Source organism: Neopsephotus bourkii, unplaced genomic scaffold, assembly GCF_033783945.1.
Source record: "Neopsephotus bourkii isolate Nb327-2 ecotype Australia unplaced genomic scaffold, CSIRO-AGI_Nbou_v1 NB_1634, whole genome shotgun sequence".
NCBI lineage: Eukaryota > Metazoa > Chordata > Aves > Psittaciformes > Psittacidae > Neopsephotus > Neopsephotus bourkii.
In genome coordinates this window covers 4,284,595-4,304,227 of record NW_026902109.1, presented here as the reverse complement: position 1 = coordinate 4,304,227, position 19,633 = coordinate 4,284,595, and the positions used below count along the sequence as shown (strand labels likewise).

Below are 19,633 nucleotides of genomic sequence, written 5' to 3'. Positions count from 1 at the left end.
CGAAGCAGACAGTGCTGAAGTGAAGATGTACAGCTGTTCAGCTCCTTAGTAAGTACGAGGTACTTGGGGAAATACAAACAAATCCCTTTTCAGTTGGATTTCCAGAGGTTAGTAGGGATTTCCACAGCTGACATTATTTGGGAGGTTTATTGTTATTTTCCCAGGAGTGTAGCTCTGCAATCCTCTCTGTTCAGGGATGCGTTATGGTTTGAATTAGAAGTATATTTTACCTCAGGCTGAACTGGGTATAATTAGATCACAAAAGCTTTTTGTTGAAGCTAACTAGCAGTTCTTCGAGTGAAAGTGCAGTTTTGAATTCTTTCTCAAAGCAGGAAATCTGTCAGCTTTTGAAAGATGGGGAATCTTTCATGTTCAGTTTCAAAAGGTTTAACAGGAGCAGTTCTGATGTCTACCCTGGGCAGCCCTTGGCCAGCTCAACCTCTTTATGATTCTTTTAGCACTGGCTTTATCTGAAATCGCCAATTTATTTGTACAGAATAACCACTCCCTTTCCTGGCTAGAAAATTGACCTCTTCATGCAGTCTGATTTCTCGGGCACTTAGGCAACTTTACTCAACTGGTAACGTCTGCTGCAGCATGAGTTCATCTTCCCTTATCACAAACAGTCTGCTGACCTCTTAACTCCTAATCCAAGTGAGGTATTGTAAGGGAGAACCATGTTTTGTTTACTAGTCTCCATTTAAAAAGCAATAATGTCTCTAGGTGTGCTGGGAATTGTTCTCTCTTACTGTGGTTTTGTGTCAATGGTGAGTATTGATATGTTACTTGCCAGTCTTCCGGGAGTGATTTAGAGGTCTTTGCCTCCTTTGTTCTTTTTACCTCCATTCTTTTCTGGTGCACAGCATGGCTGTTTGAATCCGCATGTAAATTATTTTGGTAAATGAACTAGATAATTTCCTCTATCATCTTGTCTCTTGCTGCAGGAACACCCAGCAGGGTTTCTAACAAGTTAGAGTTCTCCCAGTTTCTTTAATCGAATGTCTTTGAAGCAGCTTCTCTTTGTGAATTTTACTTTTTCAGTCAATAAACGTTGAAGCAACACTTTTGTGGTTTTACTTCTATTTCTGGAAGCTTAACTGGAACAAAATTGCAACTGGAGTGTCCTTATTTAGGTCATTTTCTAGGTTAAAAATTGATGTATTCTGTGCCGTTTCTTCCATCGGTCATCATCATGGCTGTTTTTTATTCTGGAAATTTTTTCTCCCATTCCTTAAATATATTTTGGTCTAGAAAAGCAAACAACAAGTTAGGCAACTAAAATGTTTCTTGGTTTATTTTTGCTTGTGGGTTTTGTTTGGTTGGGGTCTTTGGTTTGGTTTTAAAATAATTGACAATATTTAAAAATTACACTGTTAGCATCATTTTTGCTGTTTTTGTTTTACCTACACAGAGATTTGAGTGCTTTTTTAAATCCACCTGCTCTCATGTTACTGTTTGCAATAATGTGAAATTCAAGCCACTTGGGTTTCTTGTGCTTTTTCAACTAAAGGCTGGGATGTTGGGATCAAAGCAATCTCCTAAACGATTCTTAGGGAGCGTTTCCGGCAGCAGGTAGCAACTGCAATGTCTGCAAACTCCAGCAGCGTCTGATGGATTTTCACAGCTATCTGAGGGCACCAGGTGTCAGCGATGGGAATCACTTGGCCTGCAGCATCTTTACCCCTGGTCATTGTACATGGAAAGTGTTGAGACCGAGTTTTCAGACTCTTGAGAAAAATCAGCTGACCATTTTGAGCTTTTTTCCAAGCCACAGCCACTTGTTTGCTGGACAGTGAGTGAAAAGCAGTGGGCATGCAGCACTGCAGCGCTACTTTTGTTAACTCACATTTCAGTGGAGAATTATACTAGGGTCTTGCTATGCTCCAGTTCCTGTTGCACACTGTTTTTAAAGCTTTCAGCACTCAGAAGTCCTCCTCACTGCTGTGTCTCAAGTTGCTTTTCTGGCTATTGAGTGTCGTCAGATGACACTGTGGTACCACAGATCTTTGTGCTACTCTTTATCCCAGCGGTTCAGATGAGTTTTCCCCTAGAGAAACACAGTGGGGATTTGGACATCCTGACTGTAAGGAATAGACTACACCTTGATTGAATAAGGGAAAATCCAGTCCTGAAAGTTTATAGAGAATCACAAACTGTCCTGCTGTATTTATTCCCAGTAAAACCCAAAACGTCTTTCTCTTCCCTTCTGGTGGGGATCCCGGCTCTGCTTTACACGGTACACCCAGGACTGGGTAGGAGCTGTTATATTATTCTCCTTGGGAGAATACAGGGGAATAAGAAGGGCAAATCACAGCAATTGAAATCTCCCTCAGAGGATGAATTAGGGGCTAGTTTAGGAAACAGCTTTTCCTCTCGATCTGGTAACTGAGCAGTCTAGGTCGAAATGCAAACATCTTTCTGTCGGACCATCTCCTGTGCTTAGCTGAGTTGTTCAGACAATTGTTCACCTGACGAGGGGCAAACTGCTCTCTCCCACCTTTCCAGTACAGCCACAGGAGAAGCTTGCAGGGCAAGTGTTGGGAGAAGGGCAGGGAACAGTCAAATGAGATTAAATACAATTGGAAACACTCAGTTTGAGGGCATTGGTCTCCGGAGCCTTAGAAGAAACTGTGGTGATTGTCTAGGAGAATGCATCTCAGTAGCTGCTTGCTTGCTTGCTGTCCTTGATCATAACCAGCTTGTTTCTGTCATGACAGCCTGCATTCGCTCTTGATAGCAACATTTTCCATGTGCCTAAGCTGCTTAACTCGTTTTTTTGTGGTTCCTATTGGGTAGAAGCAAACAACAGAAGATGGAAACATTTTTGTTTAACCTTTAGAGGCTGTGTTTGCTGCTGGTTCAGCATCTCTGTTGGAGAGCTACAAATTATTCACCAGGAAAGCTGAGAAAGCCCTGTATTTTCCACGTAGGCGAGGCTGGGATTGACATTCAGATTATGACTAGGTCATGTAATGTGTTGATCACTTCTCTTAATGAGAGGTCTGCTTTTTAGAGTCCCTACTGCAGGCTGTAAGTTCATCTCACTTGGACAATACCCTATTGAAGAGTGACATCGAAAGGACAGTACACTTTTCTGTGAACTGTTCAGTTTTATCCATTTTTTGCTGGAGGTATTGACTGAAGTGGAATGAGATCAAACAAGGAATTGTTTTGTGTTCTTGTTGTTTGTGCATTTGGTAGAGTAATCTGATAGGTCTATCTCCTCATTTCTCTCCATTTAGAGAACTTGGGAAGAAGAGCTAAAAGAAAAGGAGCTAAAAAATGGGCACAAATGGTCTCTGAAGCTCCTCGATTTGGGGTAGGGCATTAATGCTAATTTGATATTCAGATATCCGTGAGAGGAGAGGGATAGAATTGAATCTCCTTAAAAAGCTTCAGCAATAGCTGAGGAGTAAAACTCTGTTGCCTTTATGGCCTGTAATTATTTTCCAAGGGGGAGGAGGGTGACGGTTTTGGGGAATTATGATGTTTGTTCATGTGTGATGACCCCCAAGTGTAATTTATTTAGTGCTAGCACATTGCTCTGCAGGCACTAGCCACCACGCTGTGGAGGTTCGCAGATACTGAGCTTCTCTACATGTCTGTGCCAGCTTTCAGGACCAGTTTTGAAGTGCCAGCTGCAGCACTGGTATACCTGAAGTCCATCTGTAACTGTATACTTGAATGTTCTCTACTTCCTAGCAATTCTGAACTTTGCTTAAAATGAGAGACAAATTCTTTTCCAGAATGGACTTGGCAAGCTTTTAGGACATATTCATTTTCATTTGAATAATTTAAATTTGCTCACAGCAATTAATGTCAGTATCAACATTGTTCTGCTGTGCATCTAATGAGGCTTCCGATGGAATTATGGCCTTCTGAGTAGCTGACTCCTGTTTTGCTTACAAAAGGTCATGACTCTGAAGTGGATGTTGTTTACCAGGAACTCTGTAGTTACACACAGGAACACACACTCTTACTGAGGATGGCAACTCAGCAAGAGACTGAGGATGTGCTTAGTGGGATTCTTTACTTTTGGAGTCCCTTTCTTTCAGTGCCTTTCTTCCTGCCCCACAGGGATGTAAGTTTGCAAGTCAAAGGAGAATAATTTTGTACTTCAATGGTGCTGGCTTCTGTGAACTGTAACTCACAGTATGTGGCTATACTTCATGTTGGACTGTTTACCATTATTTAGAGTTCTGTTCCTTTTCATTCAGGCCTAAACAGAGTGAATGACCTAAAATCGTGCTTTATTTTGTGCTGCTGTGCTTAGGCTGCCAGAAAATGAAGAGCAGATTAAGTTTTTAACTGTGTTATTCTCAAACATTACTTTTCAAGTTATTTTCACTAAGGTACCTGATTCAGCACTTGCTAACTTGCATAGTCTGTTATATTTGGGTTTTACTCATTATCCCAGTTGTTCCAGTGATGATGCTGTCAATATATATTTTCAGGAGGAAAAAAGGAAGAAAACATTTGTACTCCTTGAAGGACGGGTTTCTATCTACACTGCTATTACTTGCTTGCTAACTTAATCAACTCCATGTAATAGCTACGTAAACCTTACGTTATTTCATCATGTTTACCATCTAATTTTAGCTGGCATCCAGCCATTACCACTGACTTCAGATGAGATCATACCCCTGCATGTTTCATGTGTTTCCATATCATATTTTTACTAAGGTATTAATCCTGTCTCATAAGAGCCTTTTTTTTCAGTTGACTGTATTGAACTAAACCCAAATGCTATACTCAAACTACGGATTGAGCTCACAGAAGCAAGGTACAAGGTACTGTAATGTCTTTCAAAATTCTGGTGCGTTTACCAGATCTGCTTAGATTGAATTACCTGAAAGTGTAATCTGCAAAAGCACTTGTGCATGCACACACTGTCACTGTCACAGGAAGCAGTCTCCAGTCACACTGTTTAACAAGTACCACTGAACAGGAGGGGCTCATTGTTTTTAATTATAAGCTCCATTCAGTTTAATTTACTCTGACTTTTTCCAAAGACAACCTCTATCAGGATTATTGTGAATAACTTCGTTGTGTATTCCTCAGTGCTGAAGGTTTTCAGCAGGAGCAGCTCTTGCTTCTGTCTTTGGAGTAGGAAAACAGACTTCAAGAAAACAGGCTGAGCTGAGCTATCCTCTGTCTTTTGGATTTTTGCCACTTGATTCCTGGACTCTTTCAGGATGAGAGCAATTTGAACAGTGCTTTGCTGTTGTTGTTGTTGTTGTCAGGAAAGAAAACAGCTTGTCTTAATATCATGTAGTTAATTCAGAAAATTCCATTAATTAGTAGTGCTTCCGCTATAGTAATTGATACAGTTTCAAAATCAGAGACTTGATTTCAAGGCTAGTTTTAGCTTTTCTATACTGCCGTCTTGCTTTAGGACGTGTCCACTCCATCAGTGTGGAAAGCACTAGCTCTAACAACAAGCCCATGCAGATGGAGCTCAGTCATGACAAAAACATTACAATACCAGTAGCAATTTATTTTAAGGTTGAAGAGAAAGCCAATAGTTTTACCATATGGACACTGTTTTGCATGGCCTCATTAACAGCATGATGTAATCGTAACCTGTTTTCTTAAGCTTGGTGTAACCCAAGAAAACTTCACAGCTGGCAGAGGTCAGAAGTGCTGTTGCACTGGGTTACGGAAAGCAGGGTGGTCAAAGTGGGGGGTAAGAGTGGTTGTGGGAGGCACAGGTACCAGTGTCCAACTAAACTAGGTGGCTGGACTACTGTTTTACTTGTGGTAACCTACCCTAACTCCTACTCAAAGCAGAGTAGCTGGGGGGTCAGACCAGGTTGCTTAGGGCTTTATCCAGTTGTGTCTTGGAAAGTTCCCAGTACTGGAGACTGCAGAACCTCTCTGGCTAGCCTGCTTCACTGCCCTTAAGCATAAAAAACTAGACTTCATGGTTTAACAAGCACCAGTTTTCTTTGATTTACTATCTCTGCTCCTGTTAATATAGCCTGGGATACTCTTGGCCTTTGTTGCTGTGTTAGTAATATTAGCCTCCTCAATACTGAGAAGCCTTGTTAAAAGACTTGCTTTCATTCAATCCCAAATAAAAATTGATTGTAAGTATGAGCCCAAAGAAGTGCGTGGCTTTATTCTGTCAACTTTACTTCTTGTTTCATACTTGGAGTACGTTAGTTGTCTTCTGATTATACAGACCATGAGTTAAAAATCTGCAGAATAAAGAGTGACATGCACAGAAAAGCTGAGGTAGATGGCACCGTCGTTTTCTTCAACCTGATAAAATTGCTGTGGTACTTGCACATCTTGCTATCTGTTTTGTGTTTGTTTAAACATCAGGTTAGAAAAAGTAGGTATCTACATTTCTAAAACAACATACATCCAGGGTGATTCTGCCAATTCCTTACTGTGCTTTATAAAAACGTTCCTGGGAGATCTGAATTAAAGAGATGCTGGTAGTGTGCATCACTGCTATCAAACTTCTACTAAACAGAAAACTCAACATACAAAATCCAACAAACTGCCCTTATTTGTGGTAATACAGTAAAGCCCCTGGTAATAATGAACCTATGATGGGAAACTTTTTAATTATTCTGAGTATGCTTTACCCTTATACTGATGTATCGGCAGCAATTCGTGTTCCATTCATTGGTGGTGCAAAGTTTCTCTGTAAGCAGCCTGGTTTGTACTGAAGCAGAAAGACTTACGGGTAATGAAACAACTGCAGCTGCTGTTTGTTTGGCAGACTCGGTCTGTTTTGAAAGCTGGAGCACTGTTTATTTGAAAAATTGAAATAAACTGAGCCTCTGTAAGCTTCATTCTGCTTTCTGAAACCAACCAACCAACCAAAAAAAGAGCAAGCTTTATATTGTCTTGGAGTAACACAATTTATTATTTATTTTTTTTTTTGCAAATACTTGATTTTTCTTCCATGGGCTGTATGCTGAGTGTCCAAGGTTGAAAACTCCCTTGAAATAATGAAATATTTCACTTGTTCTCAATAAAACATTGCAGCAAAGCTAACCTGTCATTCAGATCACTCGCTTGGGTACTTCATGGGCCGCATCATCCACTTTTTCACCTGAAATTGTTCTCCTACTCTTCCAGCATCCTGCAGGTACCTGCACATCCCTGTGATTTCCAATAGAGGCTCCACCTTGGTCTGTGAGATCAAACAACCCAGTACCTTCTCAGTAAGTGTTCTACTCAACTGGCTTTTGAAAAGCTATTTACTAAGTCTTGTGTAATACAGTGGAGTGCTTAGTTGCTCTGTTTGTCTTTTATCCCTTCCTTCTGGCTGAAATTCAGATGATCTGAAATACAGAAAGGGTGTTTAATAGTGCCAAAGCCATAGAGAAAGGTTTGGGAACTGCAAGCTAAGGTCCTCAGGTCCAAGCCAGTGCTGTTTAATCAGCAGTGTCCAAAAAACTCTGAGACCTCTTGTGGTGGTAAAAATGTTGCTTTTGATTTTAAAATATTTTTATGGTGTGGTTTTGTAGTGGTTTTTTGGTTTGTTTTTTTCTGTGGGCCATAAATTCCAGCCCAATGAGAGAGTGCAGGCACTTATTTTACAGCACAGGGAACATCTTTAAAGTTGGATATCCATTTAGGGAAGAGTGAAAGGAGAAGTGGCTGCGCATATCCATCAACATCACAAACTGCTCTGGCAAGTGTCAAGTTGCCTATATGCCATCAAAGCTTTGTTCGCAGCTGAGTAAAAAAAAATCATCCTGAAGTGGGTTATGTCCTGAAACAAGATCTAAGGCCTGCTTTGTTCCACCTCAGTGTGTGATGGTGGCTCCTGTTCCCACTGCAAGCCAGGGGTTTGGGTCTGAGGGAAGCTACAGCTGGATCAAGCTCTCAGACAGCTTATTCTGTGGTGGGTAGGATTTGGGCAAGTGTTGCCTGGGAGAGAGTTGGACATAACAGCTGTCATGTGTTCCCCGAGTCATGGTTTGCTGGAAATGCTCTGCAGGGGGGTATGTTCTCTTTTGAATAGCTCTGTAGGTGCTGTTCCTCTGAAAGACCAGCGTGTGACTTTCCTTGGCTGGGGTACATGAAAACTGAAACCAGGGCGTGTGCAAAGAAGTAAATTTTGGTCCATACTGGGAAGGACCTCTTACTCCCATTACTGTAGCTTTATACTGTATACTTTTGGGGACTGCCTTTTGTGTGATAGCACATTTCCAGGCAAAGGAGTCAGATGGAGTTGACCTTTAGTTGAGCATCTGTATGATGTTTTTGTAGTAAGTCTTTCACTGTATAGTTAAGTACCTAACCAACACCCAGTAACGTCTTCTGCTTAAAACAAAGGTTTTGATATCAAAGAGCTATTTGGATGATCTTAGATTTATTGCAGAAGAGAGGATAATTCTGGGAGCCAGGGAAAGGCAGAGCAGTTTCACTGGAGAAATGCCAGAGTCGCAAAGGGTCATTTTTGGACCAGGCCAAGTGGAAAAGATGTCCTTGTGTCAAATCCCCATAGCAGTGGCTGGTAACACCTGCAGACACCTAAAGGCACTAGATGTTGCCAGTGACTTGTTTATTCCTGCTATATTTTTTGGCTCCAAGGGCTAGTCCCTGATGGTTTTGCAACTTGCCAGGGACAGTTTCATTTTGTGTTATTTTTATCTCCCTGCAATGAAACTTTTGACTCAACCTGTCTTTTATGGTGAAGCCTGACAATGAGTGCTGAAATGGTTAAAGATGATCTTTCTTGCTATCAGCTGTGCTGGTTATGTTCAATGCCATATGTGAATTGACTTAAAGGCTATCAGCATGCTAAAGTATATGAAAAAGAATTATCTTGTGTACTGTTGCAAAGAGTTCAATTTCTCTGCCAGTTATGCAGTGAGCAGTGGGAATGCCCCAAAGACAGACGTGTTTATATGGGTTTGCTTGTTGGCTGTTTTACCAGCTGTTGCAGGTGAAACACAGGTCTCTCCTGGACAACCTGCCTGCCTGATAGTTTTCAAGCAAGCAGAAGTGCTGTTTTCTTTTAAACAATCTGTTTGAAGCCATCTATATGAACACATGTGCGTGCTTGGTCACATGTTTGATCAGTACCTTTGGAGATTGGAACCTGCTCCCAAGATGTTCTTGGAGTATTAAAGTGGACGTAGTGGCCTCAGGAAGCGTTGAATGGCTTGATGTCTCTGAAGATCAGAGACACATTTCAATGGCAAAAACTTTCCCCCTGTGCTTGCCTTAAGGAAAACTGTACCTCACAGAACATGTTGGTGTGCGCTGTGTAACTTGTTCCTATCTGGGGGCTTGAACCAAGATTGCAGGCAAGAGCTCTTCTTGAATCCTGCTTTGTTTTCACCATACCCGCTTGTGGTTTGGTTAATTTTTTTTGTGTTCATTTGGTTTTTGGTGTGTTTTTTTTTCTTGTTTTTTTTTTGTGGGTTTTTTTTGTGTGTGTGTGTGGTTTTTTGTTTGCTTTTTTGTTTTTTAATTGCTGATGAGAGAAAGGATGGCTGTGGGTTGCTATTAGCCCTGAGATTAGAGTAAGGTTTTAATGCTCTTGGCTGGGAACCTCAGAAACCTTTTACAGGTCATATTTTTAGAAGTTCGTAACACTTGCAGTTGGGACCAGGCTTTTGGGTGTTGTTGGGAAAGCAGAAGTATTTTGGTTTGGTTTTGTGTGTTTTCCTGGTTTGTTTTTTTACAAATTGTATGGCATTATTCTATTGGCAAAAATCAGCCATCGAATCCACATGGAGGACATTGTTTGCCTAACAGCTGATCTGGAAGTATCTGTTCGTGCAGGGATCAGCAGGTATTGATACCTGACATTTTGGTGTGTTTGCAACTTCTTCTTTAATGTCAACTAAAGAAGTATCAGTGACTCTAAGGGATACTTAATTGGTTTTGGCTTTCTTTGAGTTGTACAAAATATTCAAAGCACAGGAACATGTCGACTGGTCCTGACAGCTTTTGTTTGTTTCAGTAACAGATTAAGCACATCATACGATTTGACAATTTTACTGCACTCTTTACTCTTTGCTTCAGTAAATGGGTATTTCTGAAGACAGGATCTGGTACAACAGTATTTATGCCAAAATAGAGCTTCCCTGTTACAAACTTAAAATTGAAAATTATCTTAACTCTGTCTTCATGATGTATATAGATTTTTTATTTTTTAATAAGGAAACATCTTGTAAAATCTTCATTAATATTTGAAAAGGGTTTGCTACAGTTCCTAGCTTTCTAAAATATTCTTATTAAGATTACTTTATTTTTATTCCTGAAAATTGTCTTTAATTATAAAATGTAATCGCTGCAAAAAAAATATGACCACGATGTGCTCCAGTCTATAGAAAAGCCTAAGTCTTGCAATTCTAGCAGAACTCTGCTTGCTTATGGCTTTCCTGGTGCATTTCTCCAAAAAGGGAAGTTCATCAGACGTTCCAGAACTCTCATGCAAAGAGGCACAGGATCTTTTTTGTGATCTTTTCTATGTGCAACTTAATAAAGCATACAAAGCAATTCCAAGATAGATCTTTCCAGCTACAAAACAGAAAATCAATCTTCCATTTCCACATGCTGTATCATCTCTGTCTCAGCAGACGTAAGGGGAATTATGTAAGGGAGTTTATTCTTGATTTTTCTTGGAGTGTATTTATTCTTACTCCTTTATTGTTATATAATTTTTTTACTCAGTATTTTAAGAAGTAAATTGAGCAGTAATGTAACAAAATGCCTCTCTGTTCACTTCCCCAGGACTAGCCTGGTTTTTACCCAGATAAAACTTGTACATAAACTTTCTTAGAGCCAGAAGATGCAGAACTTCTGCAATTGTTATATAACTCAGTGAAAAAATGGTAAAGCTCATATTACAAAGACAGAACAAAAAATCACTTCGTGCTAGTCAAGAATACCCAGAGGCTTTTCTGTGTTCTGAGTTTTGTTATCCAATGCTCATATTACAGATTACTTCCTCACACTGTGACTGATCCATGCTCTAAAAGGGTATTCTTGGATTTCAGGTGTCCAGGTAATGGGTAAACCAAACTGAAGGATAATAACATGAGTACTGGCAAGCTGCCTAGATTGGCATTGGTAAACTTGATTCTGCAAGAGCTTTGGAGCACAAAATGGGAACTGTGCTGTATTTAAACGAGGATTAGGCTGAGTTCCTTGACAGGTATCTTACCCATAGGCATAAGCAATGCCTTCATAAAAGCTATGAAGAAACTAGGAAGATTATTCTCATCAGATGATTTATGTTTTTGCAGTCTTTTTTGAGCTGTAAAGGGACAGATACTGAAGATCTTTAACAAACATGGCATTTTGGTGATTTTGCATCAGATGTCTTGAGGCATAGCTTGGACAAATCTTTAAGACTGTTCCCTGTGCAAATCTAAAGGATGCAGCTTTTATGCATTTACATTAAAACTGGGGGAACATCTGAAGCATGACTGTAACAGTTATTCAGCTATGGAAAGTAAATCAACAGAGTTTTTAATGAGAAATTAGGAGACACTTTCAGAATCCTGCCTGGGCCGTTTCCCACATGGCTTGTCAACGTTGCCAATGATCCAATTCTTGCTTTCCCTATTTTAGATTTTACGTCAAAGTCAGGAAGGAATGATATCTAATATTCATGTTGCTAGCATGTGTGTATGCTGCCATTGTTGATCTGCAACCATCATTTTAAACACACTTGCTTTGAACCCCATTTTAGTGGGGTGGGTTATTTTTCAGTATCATGCTGGCTTTTGCTTAATGCTTTGTTTTAAATATTATTCTGAAAGGACCTTCCTGCATGGGGACATGGGATTTGAGGTTGCAATACAGATGCAAACAGTGACAGCAAGCTGCTGATGATGATGATAATAGTAACAATAATATATACATTTTGATCATAATTGGTGATGTTTCCTTAGCAGTTTGGTGCTCTGCGGGAACAAATAGTAAAACTGACAGTAGCATGGTGTGCCTACAGGAAAGACTTTAGACAGCAAACTGTTAACAAGAGTTACTACTGAATGCTGATAAACTTTTCACATACAAAAAGAAAGCTTGCAATGGTTTCTGCACCTGCTAGGAGTATCCTAGCAACATCACTGGGGGAACTCTATGCCACCACTTTTTCTGAGTGCTTTTTGTTGAACATAGCAGCAGTTGTAAAACAAAGGTCAAGAGCAATTTAAGCTCTTCAAAGTGCTGTTGCTTAATTCATATACTCAGATAAATGTTTGTGCTGGTGTTTTCTGTCTCAAGGATAAATACCAGGTTGCAGAACCATCCACCCGACTATCCAATAGCAGTTTAGTTAAACATGAATATCACTTAATCTAAAATGTCACTTCGTACTTGCAGGAAAATTACTGTTCGCATTTAACACTAGTTTTTGCCTTGTGAAGTAACCAGGAGCCCCTGCTGACTTCTGCCTCCTCTGGCAGCTGAGGGCTTTCTGTGCAACACAGAGCACAGAAACACAGATCACTGCCAGGCAGCAGGAACAGACCATCGTTCCATTAAAAAAATAGGTGAAAGCTTTTATTTTTTTTTGGTCCAAGAAGTTGTATGAGGTCATTGTCCTACCGTATGCACAGGCTTCAGGTGAGTCCCTGCTTCGTTCTTTGTCATCAGCTTTTGGGGAAAATACTTATTTCAGGTTTTCCTACATCATATGCTGGAACCATTTCAGAGGTTCTTTCTAGACTTGCTCTTACTGGCCTTGCCATCTTGCAAAGGGGAGAAGGGCAGTGTTTACCTTTGTGATTTATGGATGAGAGAGTTGAGACAAAGGACTAAGACAGACCCTTTTCAGCCCGCTGGGCTGGGGCTGCAGTTACTGCTGGGGGAGTTGGGCCACCCTCTCAGCCCCTCTGAGCTTCTGCTTTCACCATGCAGAACAGGGGCAATATTGCTGTCTCTCACCAGAAGAGGTGATGTAGCCTAAAAAATGCATGCAATTTTAACAAGTTTTTGCCCTCTGTCCAGTTTAGGAGATAATTTCTAGTTCTAGAGTGCAGTCAAAAATTTGGAATTTTTACCATTTCTATTCAAGAAATGGACAAAGCCTGTTGCTGTTCTTCCCCCCTCATCCTCTGCATTCTGATTTGGTGACAAGGTTTTGTACTTATATTACTGGATACTTACCTTTTTCACTAGCTAATTGGAAAATACAGATTCTGTATGATTTTTTATGTAAACCATCTTCTAAAAAGTCAGCAGTCATCAGACACATCTTTCTCAGCTCCCAGTTTATTAAGATAAATGATGCTTTAAGCTACAATTTACCAAACAAACTAACATGCCTAAGGTATCCTTCTGTTTCCTTCATTACAAAGGCACTTGAAAAATGCCAGTACCATTTCCCTTCTCTTTTAAATATTCCTGAGTAATTTCCCAAAGAAAATTAGCTGAGCATAAGGTGTTTCTTCTGAAGAAATACAAGAAATCTTCAGTGAAAATCTGTCATGGTTAATATAAAAAAAATTAAACACTATTCCATCCAAACAATGTGTATTTTTCCCCCTCCTTCAGGTGATGTTCTCATGAATCCTCTGTCACAGTCACACTCCATTTCTCTGGCAGAAAGAATATGCCGTACCATATCAGACATGAATGTGGATCTTGTGATGGTCACGCAGGAAACTTTAACGGACCAACTAGTGAAAAATTACCCAGGTGATGTGCTCATTTCCCCCGCCTTTTAAAAGTGACTGTATCATCAAGATTGAATATATTGAATGATATTGGACAAGTGATCACTGAATGTTTACAAGCAAAGCTGACAGTACGAAAGAATATAAATTAACAGGCAACTGGTAGAACACAGGCATGAGCATCACTTACATTGTCTTCAATGTAATCCTTTTTACAGATTTTAATGAATCATCTGAAAATAAGAGGGAACTGAGTGCAGTAGCTGAGAGTATGCCCTTTCTAGAGAGTGGAAAAGCATAGATGAAGTATTATGTGCCGGATATGGAGCAGCACAAAATACACTGTGTGTCAGATCACAAAGACTTTAAATCCCCCTTTAAGAGACAGGAATGTAGCTGACTTTAGCAGCAAAGGGACTGGGTAGGATTCTATATCTGGTATTTGCTATCAAAGAAAAACAACTAGACTCAAATTCAGGTTATTGTTTCAAATTCCAGTCCCTTCACGAAATCAGATTACTTACTACACTAAATGTAATTATCTTCTGATGGGGTAGCAGCACCTTCCCTTAAACGCTATGGTTTCTATCTGAAAAATGTTCAGTTTCCCTTAGATCTGCAATGTTGAAGTGTGTGTGTACGTGTTTACATGAGACTTCATAAAGTCTCATTAGGTCCCTCTGCAGGAGGTTGCTTTGTTTGATACTGAGCTTCCTATTTTCAATCTTCTTAATCTTATAGCTCTGTAAACATTGCATACAGATTGATCTGGTACACATTTTCAGTAGCGGGAAAAATGTTAATGAAATCCCATAAAGTGCCTCAGAACCCTGCCAGGCACAGGATGTAGTCCGTATGTACACTGAGAAACCACAAGCTAGCATTTTTAGATCAGCCAGAAGCAGCACACTCAAAGTTTGCAGGGAGAGAGCATATTTCTTGCTATGTTTTCTCAGATGCAAAGACAGCAGTGTTGCTCATTCAAAGGAGAACTTCCTAAGCTCCATCACAGCAGTGCTGCAGTGACAACCAGAAACACAGCTGGCCTCTACCTTCCTCCTCAGGTGACTTTGTCTTATCCGCGAGGAATGGCCGCGGCAAAGCTAAAAAGGGCTTTACAGATCAGTCCCTGGGAGGACACCGGCAGGACTGCACCTACTAGAGCCCTCGCCTGGATGATGTTTCTGTGCTGCCGTCATCTGACTGCCCGAGAAGCTGCAGCCTGTGTTGGCTCCGAGATACGGGGCAGCCTTTGCTGCCCCCATGCGTAGACACTGCTGCAGAGCGTGTCTGTCCCTGTTCTGCAGGGTACAACAATTGCTGGCTCTGGAAACTCAGCAGAGTAGTGATGTATTAAAAAAAAAAAAAAATAATCCTGCCTTTTGTTCGGTGATTCTGGACACTTTCATGTTGAAATTGAGCATGCCCTATTCAAACTTCAGTTGCCAGCTCATTTTCTGGCTTCTTCTGGAATCCTGTAAACTAAATACATTGGGTATTTCATGTTTAGTTCCTTTCAGATCTGTCGTAAATAAGTTATTTTTTTGTCAGCTCCCATTGTATTTGAAAACTTACTTATGATTTTAAATATCTGTGTCTTTATTGCAGGCATTGCAGTCCCCTCCCACAATATCTTATATAATATCCTTGGTACTCTAATTAAAGAAAGGAAAATCTATCATACAGGAGAAGGATACTTCATTGTGACTCCCAACACATACTTTATCACGAATGATGTCAAGGAAGACAATAGAAGAGTCACACTGGAGGACAGTTGTTGCTGTTCATCATCTTCCATCACTTACCTTGTAAACATTGGGCTCTGTGCAGACCTAGTGAAAGAAAACATTCCTACGGTATCCTGTTATAGATCCTGTCATTGTTTTCCTGACCAGAATATGCTCTGTGATAAAAGACACGTTCAGCTAGTGAACTATGACTGTAAAGGAGGATATAAGAAAAACTGCAGTGAACTGAGGCCTTCAATTCAAACTCAAGGGATCTCTGAATCTGCTGAAAACCACTTCTGGGCCACCATCAAATCACTGACATCTGTGAAACAGAAATCAAAAAGCAAAAGGTTTGGCCTTAGCCTTTTCTGGAGAAGTGCTTCTAGAAAAGAAAAACGTAAGGAGGAGTATTCCACTTTTTCAGCCCAGTTTCCTCCAAAGGAGTGGCCAGTCAGGGATGAAGATGACCTAGATAATATTCCACGTGATGTTGAACATGAAATCATCAAGCGTATTAACCCTGTTCTTACAGTTGATAATTTGATTAAACACACAATATTAATGCAGAAGTTTGAGGAGCAGAAAAATTGTATCAGTAAGGGTACCTCGGCTGAAGTGTCAGTAGTCAAGCTACACCATCTTTCAAAGGATTGTATTCAAAAGACACAAAATAAAACAGCAAAACAGACCAGGAAACCAAAATCAAAGAAAGAGAAGCATATTAGCAGAAGAAACAGGACATCTCACATACATGAGCTAACATCTCAAAATCAGAAACTGGAAGACAACCTTTTGTTGCCTACTGGAAATCAGCAGCCATCTGATGTAGCAGTGGCATCCCATGTCATATATAAAAAACAAATTAAGAACCCTTTTCAGGGTCTGTCATGGAGATGCAACTTTAACGCAAAAGGGCACAAAGGTACTCTAAATAGTCAGCTGAAGTCCAGGACTCAAAAACAAGAAAGGGCTCTACAAAGGCCATGGTCTCTGGACTCCTCAAAAACCTTTGACCATGAAACCGAACAGCTGGCTACAAAGACACAAGCTGACAAAGCTAAGCAAAGCACACCACACGCTAATAAGTCTTCCCTCCAGCTAAAGAAAGACAGTTTTAGTAAAAACTTTAGTCATCCCCAAGGCAGTACTTTGCAAAAAGATAATACAAACCAATACTTCCTGGAGAGTAATATTTTGGAAAAAAATATCTACAGAAGATTGGTAAAAAAAAATCCTGAGGATAATAAAACATCCCTTCACTCCTACACTGAAGGAAATGGTGAGTGCAAAGAAGATGCAAAATTTTCATTACATCTGAAAGATGAGCATTTCAGATGCAAAGCTGACAGTGTATGTGAGTTATTAGATCAAACAGCAAATGAATTTCAAAATGTCCACCTTTCAAATTATACAGCCAACATTAACCTGGTAAAAAAACCTGGTGTGAAATACAGACAAAAGACTGGTAAAAAGAATGAACTTATGTTTAAATATGATTGTGCCAGCCACCCTGGATCAATGAAGCTGGAAAGTGATGGATTTGCTGGTAACTGCCATCTTCTGTATGAAAAAGCACATGATAGTGACAACTGCAACACATTACATCTGGATGACAATTCTGAAGGCAAGGAACCACGTCACCTGCCTCCTGACCATGCTTTTTCAGATATAAGAGATTGGATCAAAGGTGCACAAAAGGTGGGGACAGCTATGCCCCTAAAAAACTGTGAGATTAATACTTATCCCATCCAGTATGACACAACGGTAACTAAACATCACTCTGGAGACCACGGATATGAGGAAAGTGCTACTTTTTCAAAATCAATTGATGGCTCAAAAGATTATCCAAAACCAGATTTTATGGAAGAAAGCTATTTATGCAGGCAGGTTCTTCCAATAGGCCACAGAAAGGAAGAAAAAACTGGCCTTGCTGAATGCGCAGAAGCTTCAGCTGTAGCAGATTTCAGACACACTGATGAGGCTGACTCAGATGCTGACACTTTGCAGAACTTCATCTATAAGATGGGCGAAGAGGTGGCACGTTGTGCTTTGGGCTCACAGATCAAAAAAATGAGAAACCCTCTGGGAAGAAAAGATCTGTTTTTTAAGAATGCATGTACTGTGATACCTGGACAGAAACAGTCAGAAAGGACAGAAAACCACAGCATTACAGGAGACAGTGGAATTGACTCCCCAAGGTAAGAAAACACATGTAACCATATTAGATGTTTTATCTTCAAATTAGCATTCAGATTTTGTCAGAAAAATCGCTGTAAAACATAATCCCCGCCCCCCCAATATTCTTATTATCTTTAAAGCGCCAGTGTTATGTCCCAGAATACTCAAACTGTATAGTTTTACCATGCATTTTTACATGTACATTCCTAAATCAGCAATACAAATGCTGTTGTTTATATCTTGGATTTGTTTTTAGGAGGCAAGAAAATAGTATGAGCTCTGCCTTGCAGATGGAGATGGCCAAGTGCAGAAATATTAAGAAACATGATGATTGATAAACTCACTATTAAGCACGTGATTGATAAACTCCTGTTAGCAGACAGGTTCAGCTCACATTGATCTTGCCATATGAAATTATGGATATTGTCGTACGGGTGAAGAATTAAAAGTGCCCTATAGAGGTGTTCAATCAAAATTTAAAGTACAAAATACAATCCAACTTGCTCACAACAGACAGGAGAATGTGCCCATCACTTGGGCTAGAAGCTTCTTCTTCCTTTCATAGGGTACATTTTGCCTGTAACTATATCTGAAAAATCACCTAATGCAAAACAATTATGAAACAATTATGTATGAAACAATTGTTGCATGTGGAGAAGACCTACAAAACTGTTAACTCTAAATGCTGTGAGGGAAAAATCATATCCTTTTTTTTTTTTTTAATAACATCACATATTTTTAGGATCTTAAAGGACTTTACATGTAATTAAACCATTTGTGTTCTCATAACGTATCTGCTGTCCCCTTGAGCAGCTAGTGTATGAGGGAACAAATTGCATACTACAGTTTTTAAAGGAATTCTGCTGGCTGGGTTTGGCTTTTTTCTTTTTCCCCTTAAGCAGCTTTGGACTGTGAACTCTTTCAAGCACACTTCTCGTGTATTAATTGGATGTAACATTTGAAATCTGATGGATAAATTAATTTAGCAAAATGTATTTTGAAGGGTCATTTTGATTGTTCATATTGATGCCATCTGAGGCAGCAGAAGTTAAGACAACTCTGTTTATTGTCTAATGTCTAATAGATGTCTAGTCTGATGTCTAATAATTCTGTTATTTTAGATGGACTGAAAAGAAGATGAAGCTTCCTGCCAAATTCTAAAAGCATAAATACTAATACAAAGAGGAGGACAAAACAGAAGGGTAACTGCAACAAAAATCTTTGCTTCAGCTAAATCTAGTCACGAATATTTGATTATTTTTTTAATAAGATGTGCAAACTTTCCATTTGTAACACTGTAACTATACTGTAAATGCCATTAGCCACACCTGTGAAGCTGTCTCTAAATCAAAGCTGTTAGCTAAAACTTTTAACCATAGTATTTAGACAGTTAATGTATATTTCTGTTGTTCTCATGTTTAATCAGTTTTTGCATTTCTGTGATAATAAAAATGAGAACTGATATATTTCATTCAGATAATGCTATTAACCTGGACAGTGTCTGTGTTGCTCTAATAGGAAATGTATCAGCTGGATAGGACTGTTTTACAGTGTAATTCTTAAAAGTGTTTGTTACTTGTGCCACACAAATAACACCACACACGCTCTTCCCTGTTCAGAAAACAGGGCAAAAGAAAATAGATCAGCATGCACCTTGTTACTACAAAAGTTCCTTGGATCATAGAATAGTTAGGGTTGGAAAGGACCTTAAGATCATCCAGTTCCAGCCCCCCTGCCATGGGCAGGGACACCTCCCACTAAACCATGTCACCCAAGGCTCTGTCCAACCTGGCCTTTAACACTGCCAGAGATGCAGCATTCACAACCTCCCTGAGCAACCCATTACAATCCTGAAGTTCTTTCACCGTGTCCTGAAGAAAACTGTCCTCCTGAATCTACTTGGTGTTTATATCAGGCAAGAAGGATTCAGTCTTTATGAATCAAAACGTTGGTGCAGGAAACAGCAGTAAGGTCAGTGGCACTGCTTTGAAAGAAAACCTGCTGTGGTCCTGCATGCTCCTGATCTGCTCCTCACCACCACTTTGCTTTTTCCAAGAAACTGACATCCTGGCACCTGTCAGTGTCACTTTACAGCTTTTAGTTTAGACGACTAAT

General features: G+C 39.9%; 1 protein-coding gene across 2 annotated transcripts; it reads left to right on the top strand.

Moving 5' to 3' along the window:
• The first annotated feature begins 485 nt into the window (after positions 1–485).
• STOX1 (storkhead box 1) lies at positions 486–19,192 on the top strand. Of its 2 annotated transcripts, none has more exons than XM_061373952.1 (3): positions 486–771; positions 15,219–17,538; positions 18,640–19,192. In XM_061373952.1, exons 1-3 carry the CDS (start codon positions 714–716, stop codon positions 18,677–18,679), a joined length of 2,418 nt encoding a protein of 805 aa, XP_061229936.1. In that variant the 5' UTR covers positions 486–713; the 3' UTR covers positions 18,680–19,192. The 2 variants fall into 2 exon arrangements, with proteins under 2 accessions (XP_061229936.1, XP_061229934.1); XM_061373950.1 differs by lacking the exon at positions 486–771 and adding an exon at positions 13,499–13,632.
• Positions 19,193–19,633: the final 441 nt, after the last annotated feature.

Bases quoted from the DNA above. Each gene is read 5' to 3' on its own strand.
- STOX1 (XM_061373950.1), top strand. From the start codon at position 13,500: ATGAATCCTCTGTCACAGTCACACTCCATTTCTCTGGCAGAAAGAATA. The intron at 13,633-15,218 runs GTGATGTGCTCA...TCTTTATTGCAG, and splicing joins ACTAGTGAAAAATTACCCAG to GCATTGCAGTCCCCTCCCAC. The intron at 17,539-18,639 runs GTAAGAAAACAC...CTGTTATTTTAG, and splicing joins AGTGGAATTGACTCCCCAAG to ATGGACTGAAAAGAAGATGA.